Source organism: Gracilinanus agilis, chromosome 3 (genome assembly GCF_016433145.1).
Source record: "Gracilinanus agilis isolate LMUSP501 chromosome 3, AgileGrace, whole genome shotgun sequence".
NCBI classification, from domain to species: Eukaryota; Metazoa; Chordata; class Mammalia; order Didelphimorphia; family Didelphidae; genus Gracilinanus; species Gracilinanus agilis.
Window position 1 is genome coordinate 338,661,830 of NC_058132.1, and position 18,738 is coordinate 338,680,567.

The 18,738-nt window shown below is 40.9% G+C and overlaps 1 protein-coding gene across 1 annotated transcript in view; it reads left to right on the forward strand.

Moving 5' to 3' along the window:
* ITGB5 (integrin subunit beta 5) overlaps positions 1 to 18,738 on the forward strand; it is a 201,803-nt gene that overhangs the window by 122,683 nt on the left and 60,382 nt on the right. The window contains exon 13 of the mRNA XM_044670031.1: positions 10,012 to 10,441. Coding sequence (XP_044525966.1) covers positions 10,012 to 10,441 — 430 coding nt within the window. The remainder of the gene's footprint in view (positions 1 to 10,011; positions 10,442 to 18,738) is intronic.

The window sequence follows — 18,738 nt, forward strand, 5'->3', positions numbered from 1 at the left end:
TTCTTTCTTTCTTTCTTTCTTTCTTTCTTTCTTTCTTTCTTTCTTTCTTTCTTTCTTTCTTTCTTTCTTTCTTTCTTAAATTCTCACCTTCTGTCTTAGAATCAATACTGATTATCAGTTCCAAGACAGAAAAGCAGTAAAGCTAGGCATTTGGAGTTAAATGCCTTTCCCAGGGTCACACAGCTAGGAAGTATCCTGAGGCCAGATTTGAACCCAGGACCTTCCATCTCTGGGTCTGGCTCTCAATCCACTGAGCCATCTAGCTGCTCATCCCATACCTTTTTCATAGGCTATTCCCCATCCTGGTATTCTTTTCCTTCTCATCTCTACCTCTTAGAATCTCTGGCTTCCATTAAAATTCACTCAAGCAATCCATCCCCCAGAAGGTCTTTGCTAAATGGCTCAACTTTCTAGTATCTTCTTCTTTAAGGCCATCTTGTATCTGCTTGATATATAACTCTGTACATCTCTCTTTATGCCTGTTGCCTCCTCCATTAAAATGGAAGCTCCTTGAGGGCAGGGACTATTTTTGCTTTTTCTTTGTATCCCCAGTGCTTGGCATATTACCTGGCATAGAGTTAACATTTAATAAATGCACATTGATTGTCAAAGATCTATAACTAGATATTATTCAATCATTTTTAACTTTATCCAACTCTCTGTGACCCCATCCGGGGTTTTCTTGGCAAAGACACTGGACACTGGAAGGGTTTGCCATTTCTTTCTCCAGCTCATTTGACAGATGAGGAAACTGAGGCAAATGAGTTTAAGTGACTTGTGCAGGATCACCTAGCTAGTAAGTGTCTGCAGCCAGGTTTGAACTCATGAGTCTTCCTGACTCTGAGCCAAGCCTACCTGCCCATAACTAGATATGAATGCTTTTCCTAGAGCTGAAAGTCCTATAAGAATATAAGAAGTAATTGTTGCTTCCTCCAACAGGGAAGAAACAATAACAGCCCTAGAGCTGTTTCCTGTACATAGTAGATGCTTAATGCATGTTTGTTGATTTGAATGGACGAAGAAAGGAAGGAAGGTCAAGGGCTGAAGAGAGACTCTAAATTCAAGAAATGCTTGAGTTAGTCTCAGAGCCAACTGCTTTCAGGTTAGATGCTGAGGATTATAATTAATCTATCATATGACTGAGAATTCATACTGGCTCATGACCTACTCAGATAGTCTCTGCCTTACCAGGCAGTCAGAGAAAGCAGGCCAACATTTCAGTATCTCACACTCTGACAAGTAAAGGTCACCTAGAGAAAAATGAAAAGACACAGAAGTGATACCTGATCGTCTCTCCATTTATTCTCATTTTTTAAATTTCATTTTTAGTGGTACCTTTGATTTTTACATCACCTTCATTTCCAAATTCATTCTTCCCTTTTCTTTTACCCAAAATGTCATCCCTCCTAACAAAGATAAAAAAATCATTCAGTAAAAACAATTGACATTCATCATGTTTAAGAATATATAGACTATTCCATATCCATAATCCTCCATCTCTACAAATAAGAGTGGAAACTTCTTTTTTCTTCCCTCAAGACTTCTCTAGGAACAGACTTGGTCCTTATATTCCTAATCCCACAGAATTTCATTTTATCTTTTGCTTCTTATTTCCTCTTTATTTTAAAAAATCTTACCTTCTATCCTAGAATCAATACTGTGTATTTTTTAACCCTTTTATAAAAACTTCTTTTAGCCCTTATCTTCCATCTTAGGATCAATACTGCATATCAGTTCCAAAGAAGAAGAGCAGTAAGGGCTAGGCAATGGGAGTTAAATGACTCGCCCAGGGTCATACAGCTAGGAAGTATCTGAGGCCAGATTTGAACCTAGGAACTCCTGTCTCTAGGCCTGGCTCTCAATCCACTGAGCTACCCAGCTGCCCCCTCCTTATTTACTTTAAAGCAGTTTTCCTGTTGGTTCAAATATAGCATCCTCAACCTCCCTCCCCCCTCCCCCCCAATCTAACTTATACAGCCTAGTATCATGATTATTTGTTGGTATATGCCTATCTCCTAAAGCCTTTAGGAGATTTCGTTTTAAGGCTTTGTGCTCTATTTAGATCCACCTCAATCTGAATCAGTGGCACATATTAATGCCATAGTGAATCTTCCTCTGTTTACTCATCCAGTGGTGGGATAGTTTTCTCTGAGAGAAAAGTATGTTCTCCATTTATTTCCTCTGTATTCCTGTGGTTCAGTTGGGACATTCAGTTCAATTCAGAGAGCATTCACTGAGCATCTGCTATGTTGCAAGGAAGTAAAGAAGAAAATGGGAAACCACTCCAGTGCCTTTCCCCAAAAAAAGCCCCAAAAGGAGTCATGTAGAGTTGGACACAACTGGAAATAATTCAATAACAACAACCAGGCACCAGACTAGTAGTCATATCTTCTGAAAATCTTGGCTCTCTGTCTCCTCAGTCTTTCTAATACTTCATAATTATTTAGAAAGATCAAAATTCCAATGAATAATAAAACCGGGGACTGATCAATCAATAAACATTTATTAAGCATCTACTACTTGCCAGGTAGGGAAAGGTAGGTGATGCAGTAGTTACAGTGCCTGCAGAGCCTGGAGTCAGGAAGACTCATCTTCCTGAGTTCAAATCTGTTGTCAGACACTTCCTAAAGCTGTGTGACCCTGGGCAAGTCACTTAACCCCCATTGCCCCATTGCCTGGCCCTTTCCACTCTTCTTCCTTGGAACCAACACACAGTATTGATCCTGAGAGAGAAGGTAAGGGTTAAAAAAAAGTACATTGCTGAGGGCTGTGAGGTATACCAAGAGGAATACGACATGGTCAAGAAAACTGAGAGAGAAGGCAGAGAGAAATCACTGGCATTCTGGGTTCCCAACCGGAGGAATGAAAATAAGTCATTTTGTGTTTGTTTTCCTTTTGACGGTGAGGTGTGACCAGCTTCTGGGCTCCAGGCTTGCACTGCCATCTGGCAAACACAGCCAGGGCTTGCCTTTTTTCCAAGCACTAGGATAGCCCATGGAAAGAGCCAGAGCTGGAATCCTATTTATTACACACCGTGGTGGTGGGCAAAGCTCTCCATCGAGCTCCTTGCTTCAGAGGGGTTTCTCTGGAACCCCTTAGAGCCTCCTCAAGTGGTGAGGGAAGATGGGGTGCTGTTAGTACCTCTTCAGGAAGAGACTCAGTGGCCTGTCTGTAAAAGATCTAGAATAGAAATCTTTTCGCAGGACGTATGCCCTATTGAAAGAATCTAGAAAATGTGCTTTGCTTGAATATGCTCTGCAGAAGCTACTTTAAAGGGGGCAGGTAGGTGGCTTAGTAGATTGAGAGTCAGGCTTAGAGACAGGAGGTCTTGGGTTCGAATTTGGCCTCAGACACTTCTTAGCTAGGTGATCTCCTGGGCAAGTCACTTAACACCCCCCATTGCTCTTCTGCATTGGAACCAATCCACAATATTGATTATAAGATGGAAGGTAAGGGTTTTTAAAAAAGTTACTTTAAAATGCTGCTAATATCTAGTATGTTGTATGCGCCTTAAAGTTGTTGGCCTTTGAGATCTCTAAAAATAGCTCTATTATTGCCATACTATAATTATATACTATATATAATATATCACATATACCAAATATAAATTTACATCTATTTATTTTAGTATATATAATTTGTATTTACATTATATTTAGTATATACATTATATATGCTAAATATAAATCTATACTATAATTTAGGTTTTGTTGTTTAGTCATTTTCAGTTGTGTCTGTCTCTTCGTGACCCTATTTGGAGTTTTCTTGGCAAAGATACTGAAGTGGTTTGCCATTTCCCTCTCTAGCTCATTTGACAGATGAGAAAACTGAGGCAAACAGGGTGAAAGGACTTGTCCAGGGTCACACAGCTAGTCAGTATCTAAGGCCAGATATAAACTGAAAAAGATGTCTTTCCTGACTCCAAGCGTGGCTCTCTATCCACTGGGCCACCAGTCTGCTGTGGGTAAGAGTAAACGCCTGCAGCTGACCTGAGCTTGGAATGTAAAATAGGGCAGGAACTGCCTCTTGTTTGGTTTCATTAAGGAGAATATAATAAAATAATCTGGGTTTTGTTTCTTGCTACCCCCACTGCTGCCATCACTCAGCAGTCTTTTTGAAGTTTTAGCCATTCAGTTCTAACATTTTTCCCCCTTTTTCATCACCTTCAGGAAACCTTCCCCTTCCTTAATGACTTTAGCATCAGGCTTACAATTTCCCTCTCTCCTCTCTCTTCCATAACGTTCTTTGGTGCCTTCAACATAATGGTGACAGCCTTTCTTGATGGCCTGGCTTTGTGGTTCCCAGACTTTTAAAATCCACTTATGATCATTTTCAGTCATTCACCAACACAGTCCTGTCTTGTCCCTAATTATCTTTCTAAACAAACAGATCTCTTTGGACCTTAGAAGCCACTGAGTCAGGGCAACTGGGTAGCACATGGTAGGTGTGTGACCTACCTAGTTGTGTGATCCTGGGCATCTAGCCCTTAAAGCATTTCTGCCTTAGAATTGATACTAAAAGGGGCAAGTAGGTGGCTTAGTGGATTGACGGCCAGGCCCAGAGATGAGAGGTCCTGGGTTCAAAACTGACCTCAGACACTCCCTAGCTATGTGACCCGGGGCAAGTTTCCTGGGTTAACCTTCATTACCTAGCCTTTACCTCTTCTGCCTTGGATCCAATATACTATATTAAAATTATGATGGAAGATAAGGGTTAAAAAAAAGAAGAAACGATACTAAGAAGGTAAAGGTTTAAAAAAAAAAAAAGAAGCTATTGAATCCATCACCCCCATCCCCTGAACTTTACTGAGTAGACTCAGAGAGTGAGTTAACTCAGTAGTAAGTGTCTGAAGTAGGATTCAAATTCAGGTCTTCCTTATTTTAAGTCCAGCAGTCCATTTTCCTTCTTTAAAGCATCTAACTTGATTTATTTGACTATACTTAATTGATGGTTCTATGAGGCACGGAGGAGAGGAAGTCATTGGGAAGAGATAGTGATGTGAATATAAAAAAGTATTAAAAAAAATTAAATATCCCAGGGGGCAGCTGGGTGGCTTAGGGAATAGAAATCCAGGCCTAGAGATAGGAAGTGCTGGGTTCAAATCTGGCCTCAGACACTTCCTAGCTGTGTGACCCTGAGCAAGTCACTTCTCCCCCATCACCTAGCCCTTACACTCTTCTGCCTTGAACCAATACACAGTATTGATTCTAAGACAGAAGGTAAGGGTTTAAAAATTTTTTTTAAATATCCAACGTGTATTTCCTCTATTTGCCAGCAGCATCTTTGTCTTAATTTTTCTCCCATTGTCCTTGGTGCTGAGAATTTGCTCTTCAGCATCCCTCATTGTGACTCCTGGTGCTTTGAACTTTTCCATTCTCCTGTCCCTACTCCTTTCTGGCTTCATTTGACTTCCTGCCTAATATAGATACAGGCTTTGTCTTTACAGTGATATTATTCCAACTAGTATACAGCATGGTCCCTGAGAGCAAGCATTTAATTAAGATTTATAGTTCAAATCCTGGCTCAGCCACTTCCACCCTGTGTGACCTTGGGAAAGTCACTTACTTTCTTTGGTCCTCAGCTGTAAGGAGGGATCATCTGAGCTAGATGATCTCTGAAGTCACTTCCACTTTAGATCTGGGATCTTTGTCAGTCCTCTTGGTGACAAGCATTGAAGGAGAAAGAGACAAGATGGTGCTTGATGGCATATACAACAGATTCATGCTGTGGAGGGTCCTCAATTGCTCCCTTACTATTTATAGACAATGTCTTGTTGATTCCCTATTGAATTCTCCACAATGATTATTCCAAACCTTTCTCTCATCTTTTTAAGATTCCAACTTTTTGCTGCCTCTTCAGTATTATGGGAAAAGCATTGGATTCTGACCTAGAAGATCTGAGTTCAAGTCCTGGATCTTTTCATTACTAGTTGTATGATTTTGATGAATTCACATAATCCCCTGAGATTCAATTTTCTCACCAATAAAATGGGAATAAGAACATTTCCCTATCACAAAGGCTTATTGTGAAGAAAATGACTTGCAAATTCTGAATCTCTACATAAATATAAGCTTTTATCATTAAGATGGCTCTCTTACATCAGTTCTCTCCACTATCCACCAAATCTCAGACTGCCTTTCTTTTTTTCTGCCTTTTCCTCAGATTGAAGGAGTTAACCCTTCTCCTTTCAAGGCTACTCCTTGATTTGTAGATTTATTTTGAAAACCATTCAAAAATTTTAATAGGCTATAAAAAAATTCCTACTTGTTAGACATTCCAATAATATAATTAGCTTTACACATTCTAAGCTCTGGCAGATGTTTGACTCCAAAGGGTCAGCTTTTATACAGCTGTGGGCTCATCAGGCCAGAGGTTTTATTTTAAAGTCAGCCCAGCTTTTATGACACATACACAACACATTGTTGTTTGTGTTAATGTTCAACATGTGAAGGAAGTGAAAGAAAAATAAAAAAAAAGAAACTTAAACTCAAAAAGTACAATGAATGTTTCTTAAAGGGGGTGAATTTATTTGTACAAAGAAAGAAGTAGTGATTGTAAACAATGCATTAAGAAATAAGGACAAATGGGATTTTTCATTTTCTTTCCCTGAATTTTTTATTCTTTTCTGTAAGCCAACTGCTGTGAAATTTAAGAGATGAAAGGGCCCTTAAAGAGGGGCTAAAATTTGGAGCTTCTTAAGCTGACATCTATGAACTTCCTTCTTAAATGTAACCCTTGACTTCAAAGGTCAATTGTATGGGACATCTTCCTACTGGTGGTAAGAGATTGCTTCATGAAAAAAGATGGACTATGACAACTTCTCTTGCAGTTGCTTTAAGAGAAAGAGGCTGCTGGAAAAAACTGACATGACTAGAGCTGGAAATCTCTATTATGTCCCCCCCTCCCCTTCCCCACTTGCTTTGCTTGAGATTTTCCCCTAAGAGTGAGACTTAGGACTCTCTCCATTTTGGCTAAACTGAGGTAATCCACTTCCAATAGAAGAGCTCCTTCAATTTGTATTGTTTGCCATATATTCTCCCGTAGCTATCATTTCTTTCTCCATTTTTTCTTCTATTGTTCTTATTATATTTTAAAAATTAATCATTTGCTCTTTTCAAAATCTTTTTACTTCTTCTAGTAATTCTTGTTGGGTTTATGTTCAAACTTGCATTTTTCTTTGAAACTTTGCTTGAAGATGTTTTAAAGTCACTGTTTTCTTCTGAATTTGTGCCTTGAGTTTCCCTATCTCCAGAGAAGCTTTTATTTTTGCTTAGATTCTCTTTTTGTTGTTTGCTCATTTTTCCAGCCTATTTCTTGATTTTGGCACCTTATCCTGTACCCAGTGCTAGCACAGAAGTCTCCTGGAATCTTTCCCTTACTATCCCTGTACATTGGGCAGGCCCAGTGTTCCACAGCTGGTGCTTCTACATTCTTGGCCAGTCCCTACCATAGTGTTCACCATCTTCTCTGTCTTGCTAAGCTGCTCTGGACTGGAAAAATAATTCCCTGGGACTTTTTGATAGCTTTTTTGCTCAGAATTTGATGTGGAATTTTCTGTGGTCCTCTTGTAGGAGAGTTTTGTGGGAAGGTTTGACAGTTGTGACTATTTTGCCATCTTGACTTGATGCTCTCTTGTATTCTCATATATATACTTTCTCTGATTTCAATATTGCTCTCACCTTGGATAAATGGATTTCTTTGCTATTTTCTATGTGTGTTAAATTATAAAACTGACACTTGGTGGGAAGGAACCTGTGACTTGGATATAAAGCTTGAGACCTTCCTTTCTTCATTAATGAGTAGCAATTAGAAGTTAACTTGAACCATATAGTTACTTCTCCTACACTATTAATACTTAAGGGAAAAGGTAGGTATAATTCTAGCCCCTCTCTCTGAGGAAAGTAGAGTGGCCAGCCTCTGACCCCAGCCTCCTGCTTCCCTTCCTGGAAGAAATTCAAGTTTCACTTGGTGAAGGGACTAGGGATGAGACTCTAGAAATATCTGTTCATGTCTCCCTATCAGTCATATCAAGACTGACATTTTACCTAAGCATTTTTATAACTGTATTTCAATAGAATTGGTTTCTTCTTTAAGCCTATTATTTTATTTTATGCCTTTAAAAACATAGACTTTCCAAATAGTTAATTCCTTCAGTGCTTTGTCCTCAAATCTGGTTTGCGCCTCTATCTTTGATGATGCCATAGAACACCTGGCATGTATAAGCAAACCAGACTAATACCGCTGCTGTTAAATGTGAGTTGGGAACTAATGATGAAACTTGTCAATTGCGAATCCTTTTAAAATCATACTTGTGAGTGATTTACAAAAAAACAGTTCTTCCCCCACTTTCCAACACATACACACACACACACACACACACACACACACACACACACACACACACACACACGGCTTCTCCCAGACTGCCAAAGGAGTCCATGACATGGAGAAGGTTAAGAATTTTTAGACTAGTTCAAGGCCCTAATTTTATAGGAATTTTTACTCTGTCCTCTGTCCACAGCTCCAGGCTGTCCCATGTCCTCCATGGAGATACTCTCAGGATAATCTCAAATGTTAGTTACAAGTAGATTTAAACTTCCTCGAGGTCAAAGATTTTTTCATTTTGTCTGTGCATCCCTGTGTACCCCTGATTATAGTATGTGATTAATAAATACACTTTGAATTGAGTCAGACTTCTTGTAACTTTTCCTTATTCCTGATTCAGGTGTCCTTTTCTTCCCCTGATACTTTTGTCAGACTCTCCCTTAGGGCAGTTTTATTCTGCCTTCCTGAGTAGTTGTATGAAGAGCAACATACAATAGATGGATAAATAGATATTTTTATATTTATTAAGCACTTAAATGTGTCAGGCAAGTGTAATAAAAAGAACTTGGGCTTCAGTAAGCAATTAGGTAAGTTGTTCAAAGGACAGCTGTAAATTTCCAAGCTCCATTTATGTGTCAATGCTTATCTTTTTTTTTTTTTTTAAAGATTTTAATTCTATTAATTTTTTAAAGACCTTATGTAGCTAAGTGTTTGGAGATCTGGTCTGAGAGTCAGAAAGACCCGAGTTTAAATCCTGCCTCCCATACATTACTGGCAATGGGCCTATGGATGGGTCATTTGCCCACCTAGTGTCCTAGGTGATGAAAAGTTATGGAACAGGTGTCAATCTGCCAGGGAGGAGTAATTTTCCTCATCTGCAGTTTCCAGCAGATAGAGTGCTAGGCCTAGAGTCAGTAAGATTTATCCTTCTGTGGATAAATTTTATCCTCAAGACTCTAGCTGTGTGACTTGACTTTGCCTCAGTTTCCTCATCTGTAAAATGAGCTGGAGAAAGAAATGGCAAACGGCTTCAGTATCTTTGCCAAGAAAACTCCAAATGGTGTCACAGAGTCAGACAAGACTTAACAATAACAACAATCCCAGTTAAATTGCAGGATCAATTCCATCCCAATTTCATTTTTAAAGTTTTTCTTTCTTTAAAAACAAACAAACAAACAACCCTTACCTTCTGTCTTAAGAATCAATACCATGTATTAGTTCTAAGGCAGAAGAGCAGAAAAGGCTAGGCAGGGGGGGGTTAAGTGACTTGCCCCAAATCACTCCTTGGGTCTCTAGGTCTAGATCTCAATCTGCTGAGCTACCCAGCTGCCTCCTTAAATTTTCTCCATAGTTTTTGTTTTTATATCACCAAATAGACTTCCTCATCCGTTCCCCTAACTATAGAGCCTTCACTTTTAGCAGTTGTATTAAAAACAAACAAACAAACAAACAAAAAAACTCAAGAATTGAGCAAAACCATCGTCCAGCCAGTTTCTGATTGACCTCACAGGTGGTGTTCCATAGCCAGAGTCCCTCTCCAGGCTCCTAAGCTTCAGCCCACGGAGGGAGCTGCCCTTAGGGGCCACGCTGGCTCATCCTTTCTCCTCCTCACTCTCTGGTTTTTATCGTTCTTCCTGCTTGTCTCCTTAGAGTCATTGTACGTTTTCTCGCTTCTTACCTACTCAGGTATCATTTGAGGTGTCCGTGGAAGCCCGGAGTTGCCCTTCCCGAGACACCGTGCACACGTTCACCCTGAGACCGGTGGGGTTCCGGGATGCCCTGGAGCTCGTGGTAACCTACAACTGCTCATGCAGCTGCGCCAGCAGGACGGAGCAAGACAGCCCCCGGTGCAGCGGGAACGGGACGTACACCTGCGGCACCTGCGAGTGCCACCCTAGCTATCTGGGCTCCAAGTGCGAGTGCCAGGAGGGAGAGAACCGGGACCTCTACCAGAATCTGTGCCGGGAGACCGAGGGCAAGCCGCTGTGCAGCGGGCGTGGGGAATGCAGCTGCAACCAGTGCTCCTGCTACGAGAGCGAATTCGGGAAGATCTACGGCCCCTTCTGCGAGTGTGACAACTTTTCCTGTGCCAGAAATAAAGGGGTCCTCTGTTCAGGTAGGTGTGTGACCTCTGCTTTGCTGGGGGCCTCAAAGGCAGGGAAATGGGTCGCCCAAATAGGCTTACTACCTTCTGGGTCCTGTTGGATGCTCCCCCTCTTTCCCCTCTTCCCTCCAGGTGGAAAGAACTTGCCTCAAGCACTTATTACCTACTGACCTTAGGCAAGTTACTTACCAGGTTGGGCCTCAGTTTACACGTCTGTAAAACAAGAGGGTTGATCTAGATAGCTTCTGAAGGTCCTCCCAACTCCAGATATGGGGTAATAGGATTTCATTGTCTCAGGGATGTGGGCAGTGGCAGTGCTGATGGGAATTTCTACCACAACCGATTTCCTAGGTTTTGAACAATGATAAAACCCAGAGGGAGGAGGAGAGGGAAAGAACATGAATCATTTAACCATGGGAAAATATTCAAAATTAATTAAGTAAATAAAAAATAACTTATTTCCTAGGGGAAGAAAGAATGAAATAGTGATCATTTAGTTGGTGCCTAGTGCACAGAAAACCCTGTTCTATTTCCCTGTTCTAGTCATCCAAAGGGATAATTTAGAAGACATTTTAAAAAAAAAAGTCTTGAAACTAGGATGGAACTTGTAAGACCTATTTTCAACTACCAGCTAACCTAAGAATCTCAACTATTCTCTACCCATATGACCCTTGGCAAGTCACTTAACCCCCATTGCCTAGCCCTTAACTGCTCTTCTGCCTTGGAACCAATACATGGCATTGATTCTAAGATGGAAGATAAGGGTTTAAAAAAAAAAGAATCTCATGTGTTGCATCCCTGAAAAGGGGTCTTTGAAAACCACCAATGCCAGACAGCTGTTATCAGTCGATTGCTTAATGACTCAGTTTGATGGCTCAATTCAGCTATTATTATCAGTTTGATTGTTTGGTGTTTGAAAGTTCACACACACACACACACACACACACACACACACACACACACACACACACACGCGCGCGCGAAGGTGACTTCTTTATAGGCTCTTTTTTTTAAACCCTTACTTTGTATTGGTTCCAAGGCAGAAGAGAGTTAAGGACTAGGCAGTGGGATTTAAACGACTGAGGTGTGGTCTGAGGCTACATTTGAATCCAGGACTTCCTGTCTCTGAGGCTGGCTCTCAATCCCCTGAGCACCTTAGCTGCCCATTTTACCCTCCTTATAGATTCTTGTTTGAGTCTGTTGTTGTTTAGTAGTCATGCCCAACTTGTTGTGACCCCATATGGGGTTTTCTTGGCAAAGACACTGGAGTGGTTTGCCATTTCTTTCTCTAGTGAATTAAGGCAAACAGAAGTTAAGTGAATTGTCTAGGGTCTCACAGCTAGTGAGGCCAAATTTGAACCCAGCACTCTATCTACTGAGCCACCTTGCTGCCTCCTTTCAGTCTATTTGGAACAACACGCAACAAATTTATTTCCCTTTTATAAGAGAGCCCTCTAAATATATGAAGACAAGAAACATCTCCAAGGAGAGAATCCTTAGTTTTATAAGGAGTCAAAGAAAAAAAAAAGTGGTTTTAGCAAAAGTGATAGTGGGTATGGAACAACTTTTTAAAAAATTAGGTAAAATTTTACTGTCAGCTTGTTTTTGTTGTTCGGTCATTTCAGTCATGTCCAACTCCTTGTGACCCCATTTGGGGTTTTCTTTTCTTTCCATTTGGTATTTTCTTGGCAAAGATACTGGAGTGGTTTGCTCTTTCCTTCTCTAATCTTGTTTTTACGTCACCTATATTTCCCAATTTTATCCTCTTTTCCTCCCTCCCAGAGAGCTATCTCTTAAGACAAAACAACAATAACAGAAATAGAAAGAGATGGACGGGGGCAAGACAGGATTATACATTTATACTTAGATAGGAACTTGGAGATCTCTGAGCCCAACTTGTTTATTTTACAGGTGAAGACACTGAGGCACAGAGCTCTTAAGTGACTTGTCCAGAGTTAAACAAGCTAATTCATGTCTAATATAGGATTTGAACTCAGGTCTTCCGAACTGCAAGAACAGTGCTCTCTCTACTGTTCTTTGCTACCTGAAAACAATTTGGCATTTGTATCTAATGTATCAAAAAAGCCTGATAATGTATAGGCACAGAAGAATTTCAAGAACAGAACAGAAACTGAGAAATCCTGATCATTGAGGAAGTAAGTCTGGGCCGTGGAGTATGCTGTGGTCTGGGAGAAATAGTAAAGAAATATTTATTCTTCAGAATAAAGAACTTCTTGGTACCCAAAATGCCTAGCACTTTACAACTTGACATTTGCTTATGTAACCCTTAGCCAAGATTTGTTATAGCCTATCCAATTTATGGCTTCTTGAGCTTGCTGATTGGGAAAAAAAATCAAGGAAGAGTCAAAATTTAGAAAGAAGAGTCACTAAGTCAGAGTTTCTAGAATCTTGTGGGATAGTCAGCAAGTGCCAAGTGCCAAGCACTGTGCTCAGTTGTTGCTCATTCATTTTTCAGTCGTGGCTAACTCTTCATGGCCCCATTTGGGGTTTTCTTGGCAAAGATACTAGAGTGGCTTGTTATTTCCTTCTCTGGTTTATATTTATAGATGACGAAATTGAGGCAACCAGAGTAAAGTGACTTGTTCAGGGTCACACTACTAGTGTCTGCAGCCAGATTTGAACTCAGGAACTCATCTTCCTGAGTCCAAGCCCGGCTCTTTATCCACTGTGCCACCTACCTTCCATGTTCTGAGGATACAATGGAAAATATAAACATAAGTTCTACCTTTAAGGAACTAGAATGAGAGAAACAACATGGAAATAAAAATGTAGCTACCTAACTGTATGACCTTGGGCAAGTCACTTAACCACCATTCTCTAGCCTTACTGCTCTTCTGCCTTGGAACCAGTATGAAGCAAGACAGAAGATAAAGGTTGTTTTTAAAAATGTAGCATTAAGATCTATAGTGTATAAGTGGAAGGTAATCCCCAAGGATTACCTTCTGGGGCTGAGGGGATGTAGTAAGGGAAGGAATTTTGAGCTAAGTTTTGAAAAACACCAGGAAAGCTAAAAGTAGAGATGAGAAGAGTGAAGATGGAGAACATTCCAGGCATGGGGGATAACCAATGAAAAGATGCAGATGGGAGAAAGAACAGCCTATAGGAGGAACAGCAAATAGGCTTGTAGGAAGGGCGGAAAGCTTTGGGACTAGAAAGGTAGGAAGGGGCCAGGCTTCAGTTTGTGAGGGCTTCAAATGCACAAATGACTCAAACCTTAAAAACGTCCAGAGGCTAATTTTGAATAGTCACTTAAAGTCAAGCAATTCAAATATTCTTCCAGTACTATTGTTTGGTGAAAGGTGAAGGCTCTGCACAATAAATTACAGACTCTTAGTGCAGGGAGGAACTTCAGAACTCTTCCGTTCTCTGTTCTAATATTTCCAGGATGGGGGAACTCTTTCGTCCCAACCTATGATTTTTTACTTGGTTTAGGATGGTGCTTCTCAAAATTTTTGGTCTTGAGACCCCATTACACTCTTAAAATATTTTTGAGGGTACTCCACAAAGAATTTATGCTTATTGATATTTTCCACATTAGGAATTAAAACATCTTAGTATTATTAGAAAAACAAGGTATTACAGGTCTTGTCATTGTTGTTGCTTTGGTTGGGTCAACTCTTTATGACCCCATTTGGGATTTTCTTGGCAAAGATACTGGAGAAATTGCCATTTCCTTCTTCAGCTCATTTTACACACAATGAAACTGAGACAGACAGTTAACTTTTGCCCAGGGTCACACAGGTAGTAAGTGTCTGAAGTCAGACTTAAACTCAGGAAGATGAGTCTTCCTGACTCCAGGATTGGCATTCTATTCACTAAACCATCTCTCACAGACCCCGTAGAGGCCGCCAGACTACACTTTGAGAACTGGCTGGTTTAGAAAACTCCAAATGAGGAAACGATCACTATCAATGCAAATCAACCTGTGTTCTGTGATGTGGACAATTGCCTGGGGTCCTGAGGTACTTTCTAGCTTGTATGTTTTAGGTGTGGAATTTTGAACCCAGAGAGTTGTCAGCTCTGTCTTCTCACTGCTGCTCATGACCTTGGCTGAAATGAGAATTTGGACTTATTTATGGATTCAGTTAATAATGTCATTCCTACTCCCTGAAGCTATGAGTTTGGCCATGACATTTTTTGGCCTCAAAATGAAACTATTATTGGGGTATCAGTAATAGGAGAATCATAATAACAGGCAGCAAAAAAAAATACACTTCTTATGTAAACTTCCTTGGGTTTGTACAGATAATGACCCTTTTTTGGCAAACTTTTAAATTTTATTTTTATTGTCATGTGAAGCATACTTCCACATTGTTGTAAAAGCACACCCATATATAATTAAAACCCCAAAATAAAACCAAAGATACATTGATGTGAAAGACGACTCCAACAGTTCTTTCTCTAGAGCTGGATAGCATTTCCCATCATAAGTTTTGGGGGGGGGGGGGGAGGGGGACAGCTGGGTGGGTCAGTGGATGGAGAGCCAGGCCTAGAGATGGGGGGTCCTAGGTTCAAATCTGGCCTCAAACACTTCCCAGTTGTGTAACCCTGGGCAAGTCACTTAACCTCCCTTGCCTAGCCCTTACTGCTCTTCTGCCTTAGAACCAACACACAGTATTGATTCTAAAACAGAAAGTGAGGGTTTAAAAAATAATAAGTTTTTCAGGAGATCATGACCTTTATAAAAGAAGTTATTTTATTTTCTGGTCCTTCTCCTCACCCTCAGCCTCACTGAGAGAGTTTTACAAACATGTATAGTCAAGCAAAACAAATTCCCTCATTGGCTACTTCACTCTGCATCAGTTCATAGCAATCGTTTCAGGTTTCTCTAAAACCGTCTTCTTCATTATTTCATTGCTATAATATTCCATCACATTCTTCAACCAATAAACATTATTAAGCACCTACTCTGTGTTAAGGACATGTATTATACCTTGTTAAGCCATTCTCCCAATTCATGGGCATCCCCTCAAATGCTAATTCTTTTATCATCACAGAAAGAACCAGCCAATTACCTCCTAAACCAATGTAGCAAAAAAAATGAGAAGTTGAGTAGACTTTAGAGATGACCTAGTCTGACCCCCCCCCTTTTTTTTTTTTTGTAGATGAGAGAATTTAGATCTAGAGAAACCAAATGACTCATCCAAGGCCACACAGAGTAGCAGCTGAGCCCTTTAGCCCAAGCTAGCAACCAAGCCTCCTAAGTCCCAAACCAGTGCTTCTAACATTCTGTCATGTGGCCGCAGATTAAAATCCAACATGGCATTGCCAAGAAGGCCCAGGCCATTCTGTTTTTCATAAAGCAGGCTTCCTTGCTTGCAGAATGTCATGGGAAGATCTTCCTTTCTGAGGAGGCTGCCTGCTGCAGAGGAAAGAATGCTGGTTTTGGTATTGGAAGACCTTTTCAAATCTTGGATCTACCCTTTATTCTCTGGCTACAAGCAAGTTCCTTTAACTCTGGGCCTTGGTTTTAAAGTCATAAAATAGGGAGAGAGGGGTGTTGAACTTATGGATCTCTAAGGTCTAAACAAGCTCTAAATCTATGATGCTTTGGCAAATGTATTAGAGTAGTTTGCCATTTCCTTTTCCAGTTCATTTTACAGATGAGGAAACTGAGGCAAACAGGGGTAAGTGACTGGCCCAGAGCCACAAAGCTAGTAAGTGTCTGAGACCAGATGTGAACTCAGGAAGAGGAGTCTTCCTGACTCCAAGCTCAGGCTCAAGTATTTTCCCTTCCTTTAGATAGTCATGGGAGAGTAGAAGCAAACATTAAGCAATAAAATGTTTCCAAGAAAGATATAGGAAAATATACTCTTCTAAAATGAGAATTCTTTTCTTTGTAGTAATAATGACAATAACAAATTTTATGTTTCTAGGACATATTTTGCAAAGCGTTTTAACCTAGAGATAGCATAGTGCACCAGAAACAGCACTGGGGATGTAGTCAAGGCCAGATCCCAATCCTGGCTCTGCTCCTTGCTAGTTCTATGACTTGAATACAAGGCAGTTGATCTCTCCAGGACTCTGTTTCCTCACGTGTAAAATAAGGGGAGGGAGAGTGAAAGATAGCCTCTAGGTTTCTTACCTCCTCTAAATCCTGTGGTCTCTCTAAGTCCTTACAAGGGTCCCACAGAGAGTGGATCAATGCCAGAGAGAATCCTGGGGAATGTTTCCATCTGAGAAATCTGATTTTGTGCATGCTTCATGGTTTATGTCACCTCACTCCACAATTCCTAGGGTTCTCCCTGGGTTTCTGAGCCCAGGGCCTGAGGAGAGATACCTGAAACACATCAGAGTTGTTTCAGTGATCCTCGATAGGGAAAGTTTTGCTTGTCCTTTTGGAATTGAGAATATTTCATAATTGAAGGAGTCCATTGTGTTTGGATTTGCTGCTTGCAAACCTCCCAAACTCTTGGTGCCCTTGAGCTAGGTTTTGTTTTTCTGAATTTCACCAGAGTCTCAGTTTCTAGCCCCCCACCTTCCATAAACACTGGGGCCCGATGCCCTCATCTTTATCCAGCCCTTCCTTCCTATACCCAGAAAATCCTGTGGCTTTGGGAAACCCATGCCTGTCATGGTGGAGCAGAAGCATGTGCTGTTTGCCAAGACTCTAAGGCTCGGGGATAGGTGATACTCCAAGACATTCTTGTCTAGATTTTCTGAAGCTCGTGGACTTCTGATGAGTCATTTAAACAAAACCCTTTGGTTCTCCTTTCTCCCTCCTCCTCCTTATGTGACGAGGGTCAGAAAATGTGAAAAGATTTGAAAGAAGCAGCAACTGTTCAGACCCCTTGGGGAATCATAGAATCATGGATCTAGGGCTGCGGGCACCTCCGAGATCATCCGAGCCAGCCCTCTCATTTTAGATAGGAGGAGTCTGATGTTCAGGGACCTAACATGGCTTGGTCAGTGCTATACAGGGAAGTAGTCTTCGGAGCTAGGATTTGAACCCAAGTTCTCTGACTACAGACTCAAGAATCTTCACACAAAGAGCAAGGAAAGCATTTCCAGGAGGGAATACTCATGGAGTTTGTCTCGAGGAAGAACACTGGCAAGTCTTCTTATCTGCATGTGGACATTGTCCTGCAGCTGGGCCAAGTATGAGTGAGCTGGCTAAGAGCTGAGCCAGGGTCAGACTGGGGGGCCCATTGGCTACTCCAGGTTCAAAGCTATGAACACTGGCTTGTACAGTAGAGTATATATACATCACAGCTAATATAGCCAAGTATGCACGTTCTTTCAGAAGGTCCTACAGCCAGGGGAGTCCAGTGATTCTATCTGGCATAGGTTCATTGTAAAAAATAATCATAACTGGCATAATCTATTCAGTGTCTTAAATTTTGCAAAATGGTTTGCAAATGTTATCGCATGGGTTCTCAGAAACCTTGTGAGGCAGTATTGTGGGACTTATTCTGATTTATAGATGAAGAAACTGAAGCTTACTGATATGATTTGGCTTAGGGTCACATAGCTTTTTGTTTTGTTTTGTTTTGTTTTGTTTTGTTTTTAACCCTTGTACTTCGGTGTATTGTCTCATAGGTGGAAGATTGGTAAGGGTGGGCAATGGGGGTCAAGTGACTTGCCCAGGGTCACACAGCTGGGAAGTGGCTGAGGTCAGATTTGAACCTAGGACCTCCTGTCTCTAGGCCTGACTCTCACTCCACTGAGCTACCCAGCTGCCCTCCACATAGCTTTTTGAAATGATATTTTTTTTTGGTTTTTAATTTTAAAACATTTTCTCATATATGGGAGTGGGTGAGCAGGAGAGAGGTGTATGTGTGTGGGGAGAGAGAGACAGAGACAGACAGAAAGAAAGAGAAAGGAGGAGGAAGAGGAGGAAGGAGAAGAAGAAGAGGAAGAAGAGGAAGAAGAAGAGGAAGAGGAAGAAGAAGAAGAAGAAGAAGAAAGAAGAAGAAGAAGAAGAAGAAGAAGAAGAAGAAGAAGAAGAAGGAGAAGAAGAAGAAGAAGAAGAAGGAAGAAGAAGAAGAAGAAGAAGAAGATGAAGAAGATGATGATGAAGATAGCAGCAACAACGAAGATGGTGGTAAAAACAATGGCAAGGGTCGGTAGCAGAGGGAGAGGAAGGATAAGAGAATGAGAACATTGCAATTGTGAAAAGTGCCTGCTCTGGTTCAAAGGTGCAATTTGGACCCAGGTCTTCCTGGCTCTAAGTCCCATGTTATACACATTGAGAAGAGGCTATCCCTATCTCTTGTCAATTCACATATCCAGGGAGAGTGAGTCTAAAATTCATATGTACACCTTTCTCATCAGCTTTCCTTTAAAAA